General features: G+C 31.7%; 1 protein-coding gene across 3 annotated transcripts in view; it reads right to left on the minus strand.

The window, feature by feature from the left end:
• Positions 1 to 4,877: 4,877 nt before the first annotated feature.
• LOC129802592 (putative fatty acyl-CoA reductase CG5065) overlaps positions 4,878 to 19,319 on the minus strand; it is a 28,817-nt gene continuing 14,375 nt past the window's right edge. For all 3 annotated transcript variants that reach the window (XM_055848535.1, XM_055848534.1, XM_055848533.1), the window contains 4 exons: positions 9,899 to 10,097; positions 9,581 to 9,820; positions 5,311 to 5,568; positions 4,878 to 5,248 (listed from right to left, as the gene is read on the minus strand). In XM_055848535.1, the coding sequence (XP_055704510.1) occupies positions 5,113 to 5,248; positions 5,311 to 5,568; positions 9,581 to 9,820; positions 9,899 to 10,097 (833 nt within the window). In that variant the 3' untranslated portion in view covers positions 4,878 to 5,112. The remainder of the gene's footprint in view (positions 5,249 to 5,310; positions 5,569 to 9,580; positions 9,821 to 9,898; positions 10,098 to 19,319) is intronic.

Raw genomic sequence — 19,319 nt, forward strand, 5'->3', positions numbered from 1 at the left:
AAGAGGAATTTTTTTGTCATTGCTTGGTCAATTGTTCAATACAAATTTGCAAAAAATTTCATATAAGTTGAAAAGGAGAGTTCTTTTTTTTATTTTTTATTCGAAAAATTCACTTTCATTTGGATTCTTAATGCACCAAGAATCAACTGAAGTTGAATGTCTACTGGAGTGTTTACACTTCAAAATACAAGATATTTTGGGACTTAAAATATGCTAAAATATCTTATTGAAGAAATTAGCGTTTATTTAGAGATCTCAATAGTTTCAAAAACACAATACACATAAGAAAATTATATTCAAGAAAGAGCTAAGATAATAATAATTAAGTTGCGAAGTTCAAAAGAAATTAGTGCAATAATTAATTCATTTGAGAATCCTTAGTATCCTGGACAAGTCTGAATCAGTTTCAAATGGTTTAGGTGCGACCGGGGCAGCATTAGTCGGGGGTAGAAATGGACAGTGGGGTGTTATAGTTTTCCTTGGAAGGAAATTCGAGCAGACTACTGTTTATGCAGAGTATTTATATTTCTCCCTATTCATTTAAATATTTATCAGTTTGATTCAAACATGTTTTCCACAATTTAAAGACAAAAAAAATCATTTGCTGGCTAAATCTGCCCCAGTCTCCCCTAAAACCTTCTTTTGGACGTAGTGGACTGAATAACAGACTTTTTGTCAGCCCTACATATGGGAGCTGATCACTAAATAATAATTAGTCATTCTATATGTTAGTTCTCTGAATGTTGAAAAATTGTGATAAAGTCCAGTGCGCAGTGTTGCAAAAAATGTCCCCACCAGTTTCGTCCAAATCTAGAGTAAAGATGTATAAAATTTTTATCATTTTTATTGTAAAACTTACCAAAGCATTCTAATATTGTCAAAAATTCTTTGTAAAACTGAACAAGAGAACATTAACCCTCGAAGCGATCGTGAAGAATTAGAGGGCAAAAGTTAAGAAAGGCCTATTATACCATCTACTGCAAGACCGACAACTCATTCAAAACTGCCTTAATACGATACTTCGACTTATTTATAAATTGTTATAAATCTATTGTAAATAATCGATAAGACAATTTGGGACAAATCTTTACTGCAAAATTTTACAGACTAAAAATATTCTCGAGGATCAGTCTTCGTCTATTTGAATTCTTACTGTGTAGCAAAGTATAATGCAAAATCGATTTTAGAGCCCTATGAATTCGAGCACTCCGCAAAACTGGCACGCTTTTCCATCACTGTTTCATATACTAAGTCTTCCACTAAATTCTCATCCCTCGCATTAGGCATTAGTGAAGCATGTAATCGGCATACGTGGCTCGATTTGTATTTATTTTAAAGGTTAGTCATCTCTTAACAATATCCAATTACAATACCGATAGATATCGCAACTCAAGAAAAAAAATCTAACAAAGAGAGATGTTGAGTTTTATGTCATAAAATTGCATTTGCAGGAAGTCCTACTTCATTGCATTAACTTAAAAAAAAGAAGTCAAGCATATCGTTTACTTAAATAAACAGCGAACATAAACCATCGAGAATAACCTGTGAAAATTGGTTTAAATGCTTCAGAATTGTCGATTTCGACGCAAAGGACAAAAAGACCAAAAGCAATTGATGTCGCCTATCTGGAAGAGTTGCGGGACGAAGATGATAACATTTTCATTCGGAGGCAATAAACGTAACTCAGTCAGGTATTTTCAAGCACTCACATGCGTTAAAAAAAAACTAGTGTTGGCTGAAAGAGAGACAAAAATTCAAAAATGCACGTTTCTGGTATGAAATAAAGAGTTTTCAACATGGAACTGGTACAGATGATATGAAATAAATATGGTTCTGATGTCTGGAACACAAAATGGTCATAACTTTCATCCGACGAAGCATCAACATCGACAGAACGACCAAATCGCTTAGAGAAGAAGATAATGCTTTGGTTTGGTAAGACTAATGGAGAATCATGTATTACCAGCTACTAAAAACAAGCCAAACTGTTGATGGGTATCGCGAAGAACTACAACCAATCAATTTGCGCCCTGAAAATACAGGGTGGCTGAAAAAAAATGCAACAACTTTCAGAACGCATAGCTGTCAAACCGCTGGAGGCAGCGGTTTCATATCTTGCATAGTGGTAGTTCATTTTATTGGCTGAAAGCCTACAAAAGCATTTTTGATTATATTTTGTAAAACTTTTTTAAATCGTAATGGAACACAAATGTGACAATTAAATGTCGTTACTTTTTGCAGGAAATGCAGAAGGAACTATCGTTAGGGCTCTTCAAAACCCTGAATGTAACTAAACTTTCCGTTTTTCGAAACATAACTTGGTACAGGGATACTAATAACATTTTAAAATACTTTGGTGGAGGTCAAAAAAAATTGCTTCATCGCTAGTCATCGTCCTCAAACGATCTCTGAGCATAGATCGCGAATAACCGTGAAATAAATATTGTTAAAGGACCTCTATATGGTGCCTTAAAAATCCTGAAAAGGACGAGATTACATCGATCCTCAAAAAGAAGTTATGCTCGATCGACGAAGGAGTAAATTCGCTTGCACGTTCCTGGTCAGTTCCAGAATGTCATTTTTTCTTAGAAGAAAAATTTTCAATTGAGCAATAGATGTGGAAACAAAATGATTGTGTCTATCTGAAGGAAAGATCATACGATAATTTAGACGTTCGAATGACCACCGGAAGTGAAGGACCACCTTATTTGAAGGTCTGGCATTCCTTGAAGACAAATTATTGCTTTCCACTAAGGTTTTTAGGCTATACCGTCAAAATGAATGCCAATGTGTTTCTGGAAATTGTCCTGGAAGGAGTGTTGGAGTCGTGGACAAACAAAAATTAGTAAGAAGTAATGGAAGTTCGATCAAGCCTCGACAACGTCGCAGAAATCACGAGCCGAACAAGATTTGGCTAAAAAAAATGTTTCGCAGTTCATTTTGGGAAAACAATGACCTCAACGATTTTAGGATGCAAGATCGTTTGACTCCTCCAAAAGCAGAATTTTGTTGGTCAAGGTTGGGACTAAAAAGTAGCAAAATGTCGATGAGCTGAAGGCAGCCCTTCCTCGTGAATAGCAGGACATTCAGAAGGCTGCATTCGTGCAAACCAAGATAGCGCTTCCGATAAACTTAAGGCTATAATTAAGTCAAAATAAGATCGTATTGAACAAAACCGATAATATTCTAAAATTTTGATGTATTTACTACTATTTTTTCTTTATTTCAAAAAAGTTGAACAGAAAATGAAGATAATATAGCGCTTTAGTTTGTTGCACTTTTTTTCAGCCACCCTGTATGTCCAGAATGGGAAAGAAAACTTAGTGGAGGACCTAGTACAGTTTTTTTAAATAATACGGAAAAACAGATATGATTATCAAATAAACAAACATAATATATAAAATTATGTTTGTTCCATATGTATATAACATTAAAAAAAATAAACAAAGCACATATACGACACTTCGGAGAGCAAGCAACAGTGTAGTCGTTATGTACAAAGACATGAATGAATAAACAAAAATGATATATCTAACATTGTCAGTTTAGTAATAAACACCGGATGCCAAAATCATTTAACCTTCTATAACCTATGAGTAGTGTCATTTGTAATTAAAATTTTCCTATATTTTAAATGAGTGATGGGAGATAATGACAATTTGATAACTCTATCACCTTCTATCACTTTTTACCATATCTCCATTATCTTTAAAATAAATGAAATTTTCTTAAACGTTTTAGAATTTCCAAATAACTTCTTTGAGTCTCATATTGTGAAAATGTTTACTAACATACAGCAGTTCACAGATTTAAAGATCAAATAATTGATCTTTTTGATTTATTATGCAGCATCAAAACTACCATATTTATATATATAATACTCTGATAACTCAAATCTTCACCATAATAATTCTACTACAAAGTAGGTATGCTTAAAAATTTAAATATGAAATTTATAAAAATAAATACTTTAATATGTTTATATGGCGAGTCGAGGAGTTGCTTCTTCAAATTGAAAGATCACAACTTCGATGGTATGAACATATTCAGCGCATGAATAGAAACAAATACCCATAAAAGCTCTGAAAGCTATTATGAGGAGGCGTCGACCTCGAGCAGACCTAGGACAAGGTGGCTGAATCAAATTCAGAATCTTTTCTTGGAGCATCTTGAACGAAATCGAACATCATCCTGAAGTGGCGAGGGATCGACAGGCGTAGGCTGCTAAACAGAATGTCATGGACCCTCGACCCCAATAAGGATAAGCAGTTGAAAATGATGATGATGTTTATAGGGACAATGATTAATAGTTTTCAAAAAGGTTAAAGGTTTGAAAGGTCCTTTGGCACTTGCTTTAAAACCAAAAAAAAACTTAAGAAGTCTGTCAAAGAACTGAAGAAGAATACAAGACAAATGCCGATTTACAGTACATTTAAATCAAAGCCCATGCGAGGGTACCTCTCGTAAGCTTTGAGGTATTTACGTTACAAATGTTATTATTATTATTATTCATTAATGCAGCGGCAACTTGCCATTATGCATAAGGTTACAAATGAAATATGCTAAAATTCACCAGTTACGTTTGAATTCATCTCTTCGATCTCTTCTATTCAGCGCCAGGTGTGAACTGTGAAAAATCAAAATCCAACTGACTTTCCGATAAAAGCCGCAAGATAGACTAAAAAACAATCTTATCAGTTTACAAAAAATAAGCAAGTTTAAGCAGCAAAAAAGGCCAATAAAGAACCACATAAGTGAATGCAAATTTAAAAAAAAGCACTGGCTTGTGCCAAGCACAAAAATCTCAAATCCTCTGCCAGCATCAATCATCTGATCCAGCTGTATCATTTCCAAAGTGAAGTAACAAAAAATTACTATAACGTACAAAAAGCTTTTATTCAAACTTATTCACAGTATACTGCATGTGCCACAGGACTTGTTATTTTCGCAACTATTTTACATTAAAATTGATAATACCAACAAACAGTAATAAAATAATATAAATTCCTCATTTGCCAATACTTTTTCTAAATTATAAACCACAATTTTTTTTCTTATTTACCTGTTTCGACTCTGTTTTCTTTTATTGCATAATTTTATACTTTTCTATTCTTAATCAGCTAAAATGGAGATTTCTTTCCTCTCAAAGAGACTGAAGAGAGGTTCCTTGAGATTGAATACAGAAAGGAGGTACCAGATGAGTAAACCGCCCAATACGAATTTCGCTGTAACATCCAATACGTACAAACTGAAAGATAGAAAAATGTAAATTAACATCAATCTGCGAAGAAGGATGGATTTTGAACGTACACTTTCAGCTGCATCCTGGCTTTAGGAAGAGTTGTAAGCGGTTCCTTCAAGCAGTACTGCCTTCCGCCTAAGATTACTTTCTTGAGGTATTCCACGTTATCTATAGAAACCGTATCCATTGTAAAAATCTTTTCGTCCACTGAGTTTAATTTTCCGAACAGGCCTTTGAAGTTTTCCGATCGGAAGTCCCATTGTCTCGTTGTGAAGAATTGCAGAACCTCAAGACCATCAGAAATTCGTGTCTGAATTCTCACCATGCTGGAAAAAATAGATACAATACTGTGTAAGAAGTATTTTCACAACAATAAAAAATGACCAGGAATTTTTGTAAGAGATGCTTCAATTAAAAACGTTCTGGTCTAAAGCGCTGTTAATGTCCTGGAAAGGTTTTTCTAAAGCATAAATTTACACATTCTCACTCTTTGTTTATTGAGAAATTATCATTAAGGGAAAATGTAAATTGCAATAAATGTTGGGATAAATGACAAGTGAAATAATTAATTATACTTGCAGTTGATACGATACTGTTGTTATAGATTTAAATATTCGTTGAGAAATCTGAGAATTATCTACATAACAAAATACGTTGTTTAGCTTCAAAGAAAAAAAACATTCCTCAATATTTTAAACCACTTTTCTAAAGATTCGAGCAATAAATTGTTACAACTTAGTGTAAATAAAATATGTTAATATAATTTATACAGATGAAAGAATTCGAGTAAATACAAGTTTTCAAATGTCTTTTACGCTATCTTAATAGTGTTCAAACGAGTCTTTTAGCTTTTAATAAACAATTATATTATTTTACTGTTTAAATGTTAAAGCTATAAAATGGTAAATACTCGATTTTGAAAGGTAAACAGAAAAAAGGCAATGATGAAAATTAGATATTTGGCAATTAGATAAAAAGATATACCCAATGTAAGAAACGAACAATAAATGAAATTTGATAATATCAGTTGGATCATTGGAAGATTGGATTATTCAATCTTTGAACCGTGCTTTTCAAACCTTTTGAATTTGCACAGTTTCGCTATTATACTTTCATTCTATTTACGTTAACCTATCACTCAACTATTTTGATATTAAACTTATTTAAAAATTAGTTTAGTCATTAAAATGGTAATGTTCAGTAAAAAATGGTAGAAAATCGTACCGGTCAGGTAAATATTCTATATTTGCAAATAAATAACGTAAAATTGATCTTGAGATGCAAAGATAATTCATAACTTCTTTATTTTTTTTTATGTCGAGAATACTAATCTATTTCATGGGTTTATGAATTCCATTTTAATTATCAACTTCTCAAATTGAAAATTTAATTGATCATTTATACGAATATACTGGACATCCTTTTGTAATCTGTTTTATTCTTTTTTTAAATTATTTTCTGTTAAAAAAATATTTTTGGCTAATCATGTACTTTATTCTTTCTTAATATTATACGCTTTTAAACTTAAAACTTTATAGCGCCCCCTAAGAACAACTTACTTATATTTCACGGTAATAATTTTTATTTTAAAATTTTAATTTCTTTAGTTTTTCTCATATTTTATGACTAAAGAATCTCATATTTTATGATGAAAAAAAACTATGGTATTATAACTGGAATAAAGTAGGTATATTTTATTATTTGCAATAAAAATAAACTACGTATATTTAAATTTTATTTCGCAATAAAATATGAAATAAAACTAATTTTGTAGAACTTACTTTATTATCTCATCAAACAAAAATTCAAAAAAACATTTGCAGAAATTGAAAAACTATCATTTTCTAATTTTTAACCTTGATGAAACTTTTCTAAATAAATACTTAGTATAGCCTTTTACAAATAAGGATTTAGAAAGCGATTATAGCTAAATAAAATAAATAAATAAATAAAAGTTGAAAAGACTTTTGCGTCATTTGGCAAAAACATATTACTGCTTTCCTAAAATAAAGACTTTTTTAATGTTTCGAAGTATGGTCTCAATTCTAAGTCTAAGGTCAAAATCAAAATCAAGATAATTTCAAGATTTTGGTATTCTGAACCAAAAAAAAACAAGATTCAAGATGTAAAATCCGTCAAATGTTTTGAATTCTTGAAATCCAAGACATAAATCGTGTAGATTTCGAGATTTGCCATTCTTAAACCAATATTTCAAAATTTCAGGACCTCAAATTTTTGTTGTCTTAAGGCGTCTACACATTGGGAGCAATTTTCGTCAAAAATTGCGTTTTTGACAGAAATTTGACGTTTCCCCCTATAACGCTGCAGGGAATTTCCTTCAAAAAAGCAATTTTTGACAAAAATTGCTCCCAATGTGTAGAGGCCATTAAAATAATTCCAAGAACCTCTCGGAGATGCTTGTAACTTTCAAGAATATCTCTATAAAATATGGTACAAAAAGAGATTTTCTTTTAAAAAATAATGCGTTTGATCTTTTAACTTATGGCCTCTACACATTCGGAGTAGTTTTTGTCAAAAATCGCTTTTTTGAAGAAAATTGCCTGGACTGCTGTAGGTAGGTAAAAACCTCAAAATTCTGTCAAAAATTCAATTTTTGACGAAAATTGCACCCAATGTGTAGAAGCCTTTAATCGAAATGGTACATATTTTTAGATATAGGTATTGAAATACAATACGCTGAGAATACCTGCAAAAGAATCACAACTTGCATAAGCTTTTTATGATTTATCACAGGTCACAAGTTTTTTTCACAATTTTAGCTCATATTATTTAATACAGCTGTTAATTTTTCTAATTTATATGATGAAATTTCAAAAAAGTCAGCAGAGAATTAAATGTACTTGTCAGAAGTGATACTTCATTAAGTGTGAAAAATCTTGAAATCTTGGTTCTTAGCTAAAAGATATTTCAAGCTCCATAAATCTATCGCATCAGAAAATAAAATTTTGAACTGGGAAATATTTGGCAGCTTCATTTTTTAATCTTGGTCTTGGTCTCAGAATTGAGGCCTATGTATAAGAAAAACTTATTTTGTGGATTTTATATGATTTACTCGTCTTTAAAGGGTTAAGCACGACCAAGTTCTCATTATTTTCAAAATTGCTTCTTAAGATATCTTAGATCTCAAAACTGATCTTGAGAACTTTATAAATATAAGTAGAAGAAAATTTTACACGAGTTGGTAAAATAAAAGGGTTTAACATTTTCGGAACATTTTAAACAAAACTACACTAAAAATTCTAAATCTCAATTCATCTCTCAATAAAAAAAAACTAGGGGAAACTGGGGCACCATCAAACATGGGTTAGTACCAAACACTAATTTTTATATCTAAACCACTTGGACTATCTCGATCATTTCTTCAGTGGACAAGCATCCCTATAATGCCTAAAATTTCTATAATTCTTGTCCTCTGAAGCCGAATATCCTATTAAAAAATTGCATTTTTTGGTGCAACCCCGTGTTTGGTGGTGCCCCAGTTTCCCCTAACTAAAAATTCTAAATCTCATTCATCTAAAAACTAATAAAATTTGATTTTTTTTCGTTTACAATTAAACAAAAAAAGTTATACGAAATGATGCAGCAAATTATTTCAACGATTTACAGGATCAGGAAGCACTTAAATTCAAAATATTAGTAAATAACAGTAATAAGCTCTTATAATTGATTTCGATTGATAGATAATTACGTCAATTGGCTTGAATGTATCAGCTTAATTTAAAGACATTTTTTTATATTTCTCCAAATGGTTTTGTGTTAAAGATTTTGACAAAAAAAAACATCTGAATTTTTCTCCTTCTGGGTTTATGTAACATTGGTAACATTGGATCAAACTAAGATGATGGAATTATGTTGAAATAGTACATGTCACATAGTATGAATAGAAATCCAAATTATGTTAAAGTTATAGAAGCAAGAAAAGTTTCTACCAAGACTTTGGTCACTTTATGCAAATTAAAAGTAATGACACAAATTTCATTGCATTGAGGGATAAAAAATGTTAGATTATTATGTCCGTGACACTTTTTTCCTCTCATTGTCGAGATTATTGAAAAATCTTTCGCCACAGTCACAAAAAAAAAACAGAAACAATGATACACAAAAAATCTGTGGCAGAGTTTGAAAGTGTTTGAAAGCTATCACACGAACAATTTTGAGTCTTAAGTCGCACGAAATGTTTCATTTCGTTCGTGCTAAATAGAAAATGATTTTGGGCAGTGTTTCTCAATGGCGGTATTAAATGGTACGAATGATGGAAGAGGTAATTTTTTTTCATGATAATTTGAAGATGAAATGGGAAGATGATTTAACACTTACAATCTCTTCTGTCCGAGCAAAAACATGAGGAAATCGATGAAGTATGCAGGAAGCCAATGGCAAAAAATCACGGTAAGTGTATGAACGATTTTATTGGTAGTTATTTCCCCGCCAGGATACCAAATGCCAGCTTCAAAAGGATATTTAAAGCCTAGTTCCTTGCCCTGCTTCAGAACTTCTCCCCAAGTCAATTTCTTTTCTTCTGAGCACGTGATATTGTAAACTGGCACATCTTTGCTCCTGCAACCACAAATTTTATAAATCAATAATATTAATAATTATAATATTTTTATTAATTTCTTCAAAAGTTATACTCACTTGGAGGGATTTATTGAATGAGTGTGGGCAATTGTAATTAGGCCATTGATGGCAATATCTACAGGAATAACTTCAGCCCGATACTCTCCATTGCACAACATAGATCGGATGACTCCTTTTGCTCCTCCTACCATAAGCCCAATTGGACCATTGAGACTGTCCACCCATCCCGGAAGAGGTTCTTCATTAGCTGGAATCACTGATTGAAATATAAACAAACAAATGTTAAAAAAAAAGAAAAGAAGAAAATTCTTTAATATTACTCAATTCAATAAAACATCGCGCATACATAACCAAGTTTCATTTTTACTAACCATTTTTTACCTAAAGACTGCTCTAATTGCTGCAGCCTAAAAAAATTAATTTTATCAGAAAATAATAAACAACACAAAACAACTTTTGCAAAAACGTTCTATATATTTAAATATTTATAAAACAAAAGTAATTATGTGTTGGTGATAATTTTCGAATAGAGACACATATTAGCCATATCGTTATGGATTATGGTTAAAGATTACGACGAATAGTGGAAGCAAAATCAATTGCAAAGAACTTATTAGATTCATAGTCATAAGTATCATAAAAAAAATTCCGAAATTTGACGGGAAAGCACTCATTTTGGATTTGGTTTTTGGTTTTGTTCTAAAATGACCCCTGAATGAATTATTAAAACATATTCAAAACCGGAAGTTTTAACCCTATAAAGCCCATTGAGTCCTCAGGAATACCGTCAGAAAGCACTATGGGCTTTAGAGGGTTAACCCTTTAAGGACGACTGGAACACCGGTGTCCCATAAAGAAAATTATTTTTCCTGACTACCTAAAGTTAGTTTTTCCTTATGTTTGTACGTAATTGCAAAGTAGAAGGTTGAAGGAATCTAGGATATTTTTTGCAAGTCTCTAGCTATTTGCTATACAGTAAATTTTCAAGCTCAGAAATGACGAATTTTTAAATTCTCATCTTGAAATTTAATATTAATTATTATTTTTTATACTTCCAATTTTTTTAAGCAAAACCGTTTTGGAAAAAGAAACTACAATACTTAAACATAATATTTTTCATTAGAGTGAAAATTATCATTCATTGTTATTGTCAGAAAAATTACTTAAATTTTTAGGATATTTTTGTCCCTATCGCTCATAGAGGTAAAAAATACATCGAATCAGACTCTGTTGGATCTTCTAAGGCTAGATGTAAGACTTTTTACTGATTTTGTTTATAGGTTTCATTTTTATGGCTCCGGCACACCTTTTAGATCAGGAAAATTTCATGAAGTCGAAATTCGAATTCCTTTCTTTCTCACATGCTTTGAATATGCCTATCTCATTCTATTGTACTCTTCTTCTTCTTTTAAACATCACTCCAAATTCAATTTAGCTCAATCGAATTTGCTATGCGAAAGAATGAGATAGTCATATGGAACACATGTGAGAAAGAAAGGGATTCGAATTTCGACTTCATGAAATTTTCCTAATCTAAAAGGTGTGCCGGAGTCATTATTGAGTATTTTCGATCTGCGAAAACTGTCTCGTCGTTAAAGGGTTAACGGTAAAAACCGTTCTTGAGATAATTCAAAATAAGATTATGGAAGAGAAGGAAGGAGAGTGGGGAAAAGACTGGAAGAAGTTGTGTCAAAATTGATAATGTCAATATATGAGGTGGTGGTCCCCGAAGACTCAAAGTCGGTATCTCGCTCGGATTGGCTTCTACGCCTCATAATAGACATGTCATTTTTCACATGATTATGATACGAAATATGACTAATTTAAAATATGATAGCTAATTCGGAATAATTCGAATATTTAATATGATTATCTTTTATCTTTAGTAAGCAAAAGTTAAATCCCACTCTGCTTAATATTTTTTAGGAAACTAAAGTCTATTCATTTATATTTACTATAGCGACATTTTCCAAATACTTTGTCCGTTTATCCATCAATTTTCGATAAATTTCCCAATTAAACAAACTAAATACTATAGTGCAAATTTTGCATTTTGCACTTTCATTCCACATTCCGTGAAAATTTTGTAAGATCTTCCATGGAGTAACAGATTTATCTTCTGACTTGCCTTCTGGTTTTCATTTAAACTGCATCTCAGGCATTTCACAATAATTGTATCAAATTTATTTTCATGAAATTTAACGATCATTTTTCTCCAAGAACCTGTATTTGCATGCAATTATTGTTAAATAAAATCTGTTCCTGGTGCAACTATGCAAAGGCGTGTCAGTGCACTTTTATTCTTGCCTTAATCGGCTTAGAGGTGTTTTATGAAGTTTTCGCGGCGAGAAGACCTTTAGGTGCATTGAACATTATCCATTCTTTCAATTATTACCTCTGAAGTTTAGAGATGGCTCGAGGTTTACTAAATAAAATTTATGAAAAATTACTCTATGTTAAACAGACACTTTATACAAGAATAAATAGCAGATTTCTTTGTCTGATAAATTATCTGTGTGATTTTTAAACACCTACAATCTTCTAATTAACACTTAACATCTCTGTGCGGTAGCCATCAATGTCTTTTGCAATGTTGCAAGATTCTTTTAGAGGGTATTTAAATAATCTGCAACATTAACTACAAATATTTGAAGCTGAAGAAACGGGCAATGTAAGAACAAACACCGAAATAAGTTTTTTTTTAATTTATTGACCGTATCTGTATTATGCTAGAGAGTGAAGGGGCCGTTTCAGGTATATCAAACATTTCTTATGCTATTTTAATTAATACGAAATGTATTCAAATAAATTATGTCCTGCTGCTATAATTGTTTTTTTCCTATCTTAAAGATTAAAATTTGTCAATGGATTGGCCTTAAATCTTTATCAGTTCCGCCGTATCCAGTCCACTTATTTAGACTAAATAATACACTTCCCATTCCTCCACTCTACCTTAACGACCAAGACGACCCTCCAGCTCTATATCTTGGTTTCTGTGTACATGAGATACGCACAGTAACGTTTCTATATTGCGACAAAATAGTCTTGGTTGGATCAGTTGCAGTGAATGTTTTATTTCGCTCCTTGGAAATTACAAGGGGCCAACTAATTTTCGGCCATTTTTCAGGACACAGCATGAAAGATTCAACTTTGTGTAAATAAGTATCACAATTTAATGACTGAACAAAAACAATTTATTTTTTTCTGTTTGTATGAGCACTAATATAAACATCGAAACTTTTATATTTTTACCTTTTAAAATATTTTTTTTTAATGAGTTATCTCCTTGTCGTTCTAACTTATGTGCAAATTTTGCTGAGAATGACAAGGGATTAACGTGCTTGAGTTAGTCTCCTGTTTCACAAAAAATTGAACGATGAATATATTTTGCGCCCCTTTACTTCAAACAAAATTATGCAAGTAATCAAAAAGATTAAAATTTTGAAAAACTTTTCTAATAACGAAATTTAATGACTTATATCATTAATTAATTATCATTAATTATTTATTAAATTGTCTTTCTAAGTACATTAGAATCCCAAAATCGCAAAAAAGTGAGTTGACCCCTTGTAATTTCCAAGGAGCGATTTGTATCGACAGATTTCTTCATGCCAGATTCATTTATGTACCACAGCCTCTCTTGTTTATACAGAAAAAGATGTTTCGTAAAAGTTTGTTCTTTTTTCACAAACATTGTTCGAACCATAATCACTTGCAGAATATTGTATGTTTTTTTTACAAATATTTGTTCGTACATTCTTGTTTATATGTCAAAAATTTACGAACAAATGACAAAATTTTACAAACATTTTACGGACAAATGTTTAAATAAGAACAAACAATGCTCGTCAAGTGATCGTGTTACGAACATTGTTGGTGGAAAAGGCACAAATTTCTACGAACTTTTTAGTAGATTATACAATATTAATGAGCATTTTGTAATACTCTTATATACGAATTCACAAACATTTACGAACAATTTTACGAAATATATTTTTTCTACATTGTATCATAATAAAGTCCAGTTTCTTTTATAAAATAGGAAAGAAGCCATGTTTAAGAGATAGGGAAAACTGCGGTAGAATTTGCCACCAAATGAAATTTTTCATTGCGTATAATTTGTACAAAAATGTTTCTATGAAGCTGATAAATATTTCAATGAAGAGTAAGGGAAGTATATAGGGTGGTGACATTACTTGTGGCCTCTGTCTTTACTTATGGCCTCCCCACAAAATACTTTACAATGTCACAAAATGATTTTGAAAAACTTAAAAATTATAAATTTTGTGTGTTTCAACAGCATATTGCATGTTTTTTGGTTTTCGGAATCATTTTCTGACAAAAAATGCGATGTGGCCGTAAGTAAAAACAGAACACAAGTAATGCTGTCACCCTATTTAGAATAAAGAGTGATTTCCTTAATATTTCATTGCAGGTAAACTATAAGATACCACTATCTAATATTATACGTGGCTAATTCTGCCCCGGTCTCCTCTACCCCAATTCAAAGGTACCCTGCTTCCCCCGATCTAAATCAAGATCTTGGTCATTTCAGTTAAGGCTTCTATATTGGGAGCAATTTTCGTCAAAAATTGTTTTTTTTTTTTTTGAAGGAAATTGACTGAAATTGTGTAGAGGCCTTTACTGAAAAAAATCTTTAACGTATTTTAGCAATAATTAATACGGAGTTAATTTATAATGAAAAAATCTTTATGCTACTCTACACACTGAGAAAAAAAGGGGTGCGATTAACTTTTTTTCCTCATAAATTTAACACTTTTTAGGTGAAAAAATATATCAACATTTTTTAATGTTAATTTTACACCTTTTAAGGGTAAAATCAACATGAAAGAAGGGTAACTTTAACTCCCAATGCACCTAAAAAGCATAATATTTACACCGATTTCGAATCAATACTGCAGGGTAAAATTAACATTTCCTGAATGTTATTTTAACTTTTTCGGATTTCTCTCAGTGCATACATGAAAATACCCCGCTTTTCCCTAAACAATTTGCATGATTGCATCAAATTAATTAAATGTTAATTTATAATAAATTCGAAGCACGGAGGTAGTTGACATACCATATGTTCATGTTATTTATCCGGATTGTACAAAATAAATTTCCCATCTTAACCATTTCCATAATAAATTTTGAGTAAGAAGAGTGGTTGTTTTTCAAAAGTTTGCACAATAACACGATCTAACATTATAAAAAATATATTCTTAGCCGCCAGTTACTTTTAATATTTGAATGTTGGCATCAAAACTGGGTAGACCAAGTCTTGAGTAATCTACCTTTTTGTGGGCTCTGGTGCAATTTTATATTAAAGAGTCAGTGTATACGTCTGCACATAAATAAAGGTAACATGTTTTTCTCTTGTATTTATGTTCATTCTCAAAACAACTTATAAGAGTGAACGAGATAGCATAATAACTAATAATGGCTATATCTTCTTGTACTTGAAGAAAATTCAATAAAATAGCATTCTTTGCCGTGCAATTTACTTCTCCCTCTAATTTTCCTGCATTTTCATGTGCATGTAGTTTAACCCATACTGAGCTAAACCAGGTCTGGTAAAGAAGACTAAACAACGGCCGGAGTATTGCTAAAAGACACAGCAAAGGCTTCAATGTTTGAGGTGGATCAGAAGAAGAAACAATTTCTTGAGTGGGTTCAATGAATTTTAACTTAAAATAGTTTTGTTAGGAAAACATGATCATTACGCGCCTTAGTGAATTGTATTTGAATGGTGTTTGTTGGTATTTACCTCAAAGAAAGTTGAAATTTTGTAATACCACCGCCTAATGTCTTAGCCGAGTAATTTAATTCTCTTTTATGCTTCTCACCAGTATATTTAATTGCTACTCTGGTGGCATTATTGTTATTAAAATGATATTAAACATTCTTTTTTTTTTGTATTTTAATCCACCGACTCAAAGTTAAACTTCCACAATATTGTCTAGTAATGCATCTAATGATGAGGAAACTCTTGAACGTTTCAACGAGCTTTTTACTATGTCTTGTTTTTTGTCGTCATCAAGACATTTTTGCTTTAACTTATCACAAAATTGGCCTCTTTGGAGGATATAAAAACTTCTTAGCATGAAAAACTTGTAATTTTTTATAGCCAATAAAATAATAAAAATACAGAAGCCGTCAAGGTTATTTCTAGAATTTTTCGTTTAATTCTAATCCAGGCTTTACTGTACAATAATAATATATAAAAAGATGCAACAAAAAAAAATAAAAGCAAGGCAGTAAAATACTTTTATAAGAGTTTATTTAGGGGACTAATATGTCAGATCTTATCCGCATTCGTATTTGAAAATTTGTGCTTCTCCTCTTACGAATGAATGATGAACCTTGAGAGGAGAACCTGGGGCAAAATATGGCAAAAAATGTCCAAACACAGCTTTAAATTTAGCCATAAATAGTGTAGGCTGTAACCTTCTTAGATATTCAAAATTATAAAATGCAAGAGTAAGGAAAATTTAAAAAAAAACAAAAGCAGGACAAAAATAAATTTTTAATTTTCAGACATCTTTTTAAACACATTTCTAAAAACCCCTACACATATTTGAATTTTGACGTTTTCATCTAGGGGGAGGTGGGGCTACTTTGAGCAGTGTGGCTACATTGTTATAAGATTTTTTCGCATATTTCTAAAGGAAACTGGGTTTAAAATTATGTAATTTGGATAGACAAAATAATTGTGTATCTAAATAAAATAATTGTAAGGACCAGCTTCATTTAGAAATAGACGAAAAAGTTGTATAACAATCTAGCCCCACAGCTCAAAGTAGCCCCACCTCCCCCTACAACAGTGTAGAGGCATTAACAGGAGATACTCTCAGGAGATAATAATTAGACAAATTCTTCCAAAATTGGTGACTGTTTCTAGAACAGTTTTTCCTCTCCCATTCTTAGGAATTACTCTAAATATAATAAGTTAAAGCACACTATTATGCGAGAATTTTGAAATTGTGTCTAAAGTTCGCCTTTTTTGGCGTTGTTTTTAAGCTTATGAAGAGACTTTCCATGACGAAAACAGTTTTTGATAAAAATTTCTTAAATAGTATTTTTGTGATAAGGATAAAGAAAATGGTCTTCGAAAAATTTCCCTGGTAACTTGTAAGAAATAAAACATCTGATTTCTGACTTATTTGACCCACATTCACCTATAATTTATTATTTTTCTTGAAGGTCAAGATAAGGCTTCTTTTTAATTACTTGTAAATGTAATTATCCAAGTATTTTTTATTTATTTACTCTTCTCTTTTAGACTCCATGTGCTAAACTTTACGTCTCCAGGTAATTCTGTTGAGTAATGATGCTATTCCGAGATTAACCTGAGAATCTGCCTAGAAATCTAATCGCCATAAAGGTTGTTCTATTTAAAAATTAATAGGGTACAATTTTAAATTCTGGATAACACGAGATTCCGAATGAATTAACCAATTTAAAATTTCTCGACCAATTCTAGAGTACTTTGAAAATTATTTTTTTTTAAAGATTTTACTGCTCGAACTCCACAGTATTACAATCCTTTGATTCTTTCACCCCCCCCCCCCCAAATTTACAAATTTCAACTGCTGAGGACCCCTTTTCTCAACAAATCTTCGCGTTGCAGACGACTTCTACGAAACTATGACACAATGTTTGTCTGTCTGTACGTCCGACTGTCATCATCTCTAAGGACCGAACGTTAAGAGATAGCGAAGTGGGACCTTCATGGGCCTCCCATAAATCGACCAAAGGGTTCTTAACATCCCCCTCATCAACAAAACCCATGTTTTTTTTTTGGATTTCTCGATAACGAAATGTTTTAAAGATTATCCAGACGGCTATATCGTCCATATACGAAAAGACCATTGAATCATTTCTAATAACAGTTTTTCAAGTTTTCCAAGGTCAAAAGTTACAAAAGCTCTAGAGAGAGTATTTCTCGTCCGAGTTGTATCATATTTGAGCTCGTCAGAAAGGTCTTGGAATTTTCAATGAAACTAAACCAGCTCTCATCGATACTAAACCGGTAATGAACCGGTTCATAATCGATAACTAATTTTTATCTGGAAAATCAACTATATTACTCCTAAGGTATTATGGGAAATGTTTTGAGTAATTTATAAATCAGTTCTAAACTGGTAATGAACCGGTTATGAACCGAAAATCAATTCTATTACGCTTAAAACTATTTTGGGGATATTTTGAGTGATTTATGAATCGGTTTAAATCGGTTGACAACCTGTAAGCAGTGAATGATGTGAAAGTACTTTTGAGGTGTAAGATCTAAATCACAAGCTCGAGCAGTTCGAAAGCCTACGATCTTTGTCATCCCCTTTTTATCAAGTTTTAAGGGAGTTGTTTGAACACTTAATAGTTAATCCGGAATTACAAATTTTACCCTACCCCCTTGAATTTGCAGTAAATTCAACCCCATTAAAAATCTACTTTACTAATATATGTCGTTGTCTCAAAATATGAATTTTAATTAAACGAAGCATAATTTATTTGATGAAATACTCACACGCAGTAACACTGAAATGCTGCATAAATATTTAGCACCATTCAACATCTGTATTATATTTTTAAGCTTAGAAAACGAGGAAAAACAGCATGACTTAAAATGTAATTTTTGGTATGGAATAAGACATTTCGCAGTGTCTTGAGCAAGTTTTCTGCATATGTTTTGACCCATTTATTCATCAGTATAGGTATCTTCTGTTTATATTCACTGGCGGCTCATCGAGATCCGCACTCTGATGCAATTCATTTTCCATGGTGTCATTGACTTGCACAACATTCATTGAATTTCCTGTTTATAGGCCCATCTACAAGAACCGCATGATTGCGAGAAAACGCACGTTTTCGCTTCAAAATAAACAGATTCACTTTTAGCAATTGGCAACACCGATGTATTTATTACACTAGTTAGGCACAGTGGCAAATATTGGCACTTAGGTGCAAGATTATTTTATTTTAGGCAGCCTTATGTACAACAACCTGAAAGATAAGATTGTTGCATAAGCATAAAAGTTTTTATGAAACATAAAAGTTCTTCGCGTGCTATTCCTGCGAGAGTCCAATAAAAGAAAAAATGGTAAATAAAAAATAACTATTGTCTTAATTGAAAAATTCACAACAAAAAATGCAGAAATTTAGCACCTTCAGATAGATTTAATTTATAAAATGTGCATTGTATCCGCAACTATTTCTCTTCCCACTTATAAACGTTATTTTGCAATATTGTACATGAAACTCGTGGGAACAAATGTTAACATTTTAAGAGGATTTAAAGAAAGAGCCCAAAAAGTAATCGGTTTTTGATGAAATTCAACGATTAATACTGAATTCATATTACTGATCTAACTGCAAAGAGATCTTCTTTTTGCCGTGACACAAAATACGCTAGTTTTATTGATTTATGTTTAAATCCGTATTGCGACTTTGCACAAAAAACAATATTGACTAAGAA

Source organism: Phlebotomus papatasi, chromosome 2, assembly GCF_024763615.1.
Source record: "Phlebotomus papatasi isolate M1 chromosome 2, Ppap_2.1, whole genome shotgun sequence".
NCBI lineage: Eukaryota > Metazoa > Arthropoda > Insecta > Diptera > Psychodidae > Phlebotomus > Phlebotomus papatasi.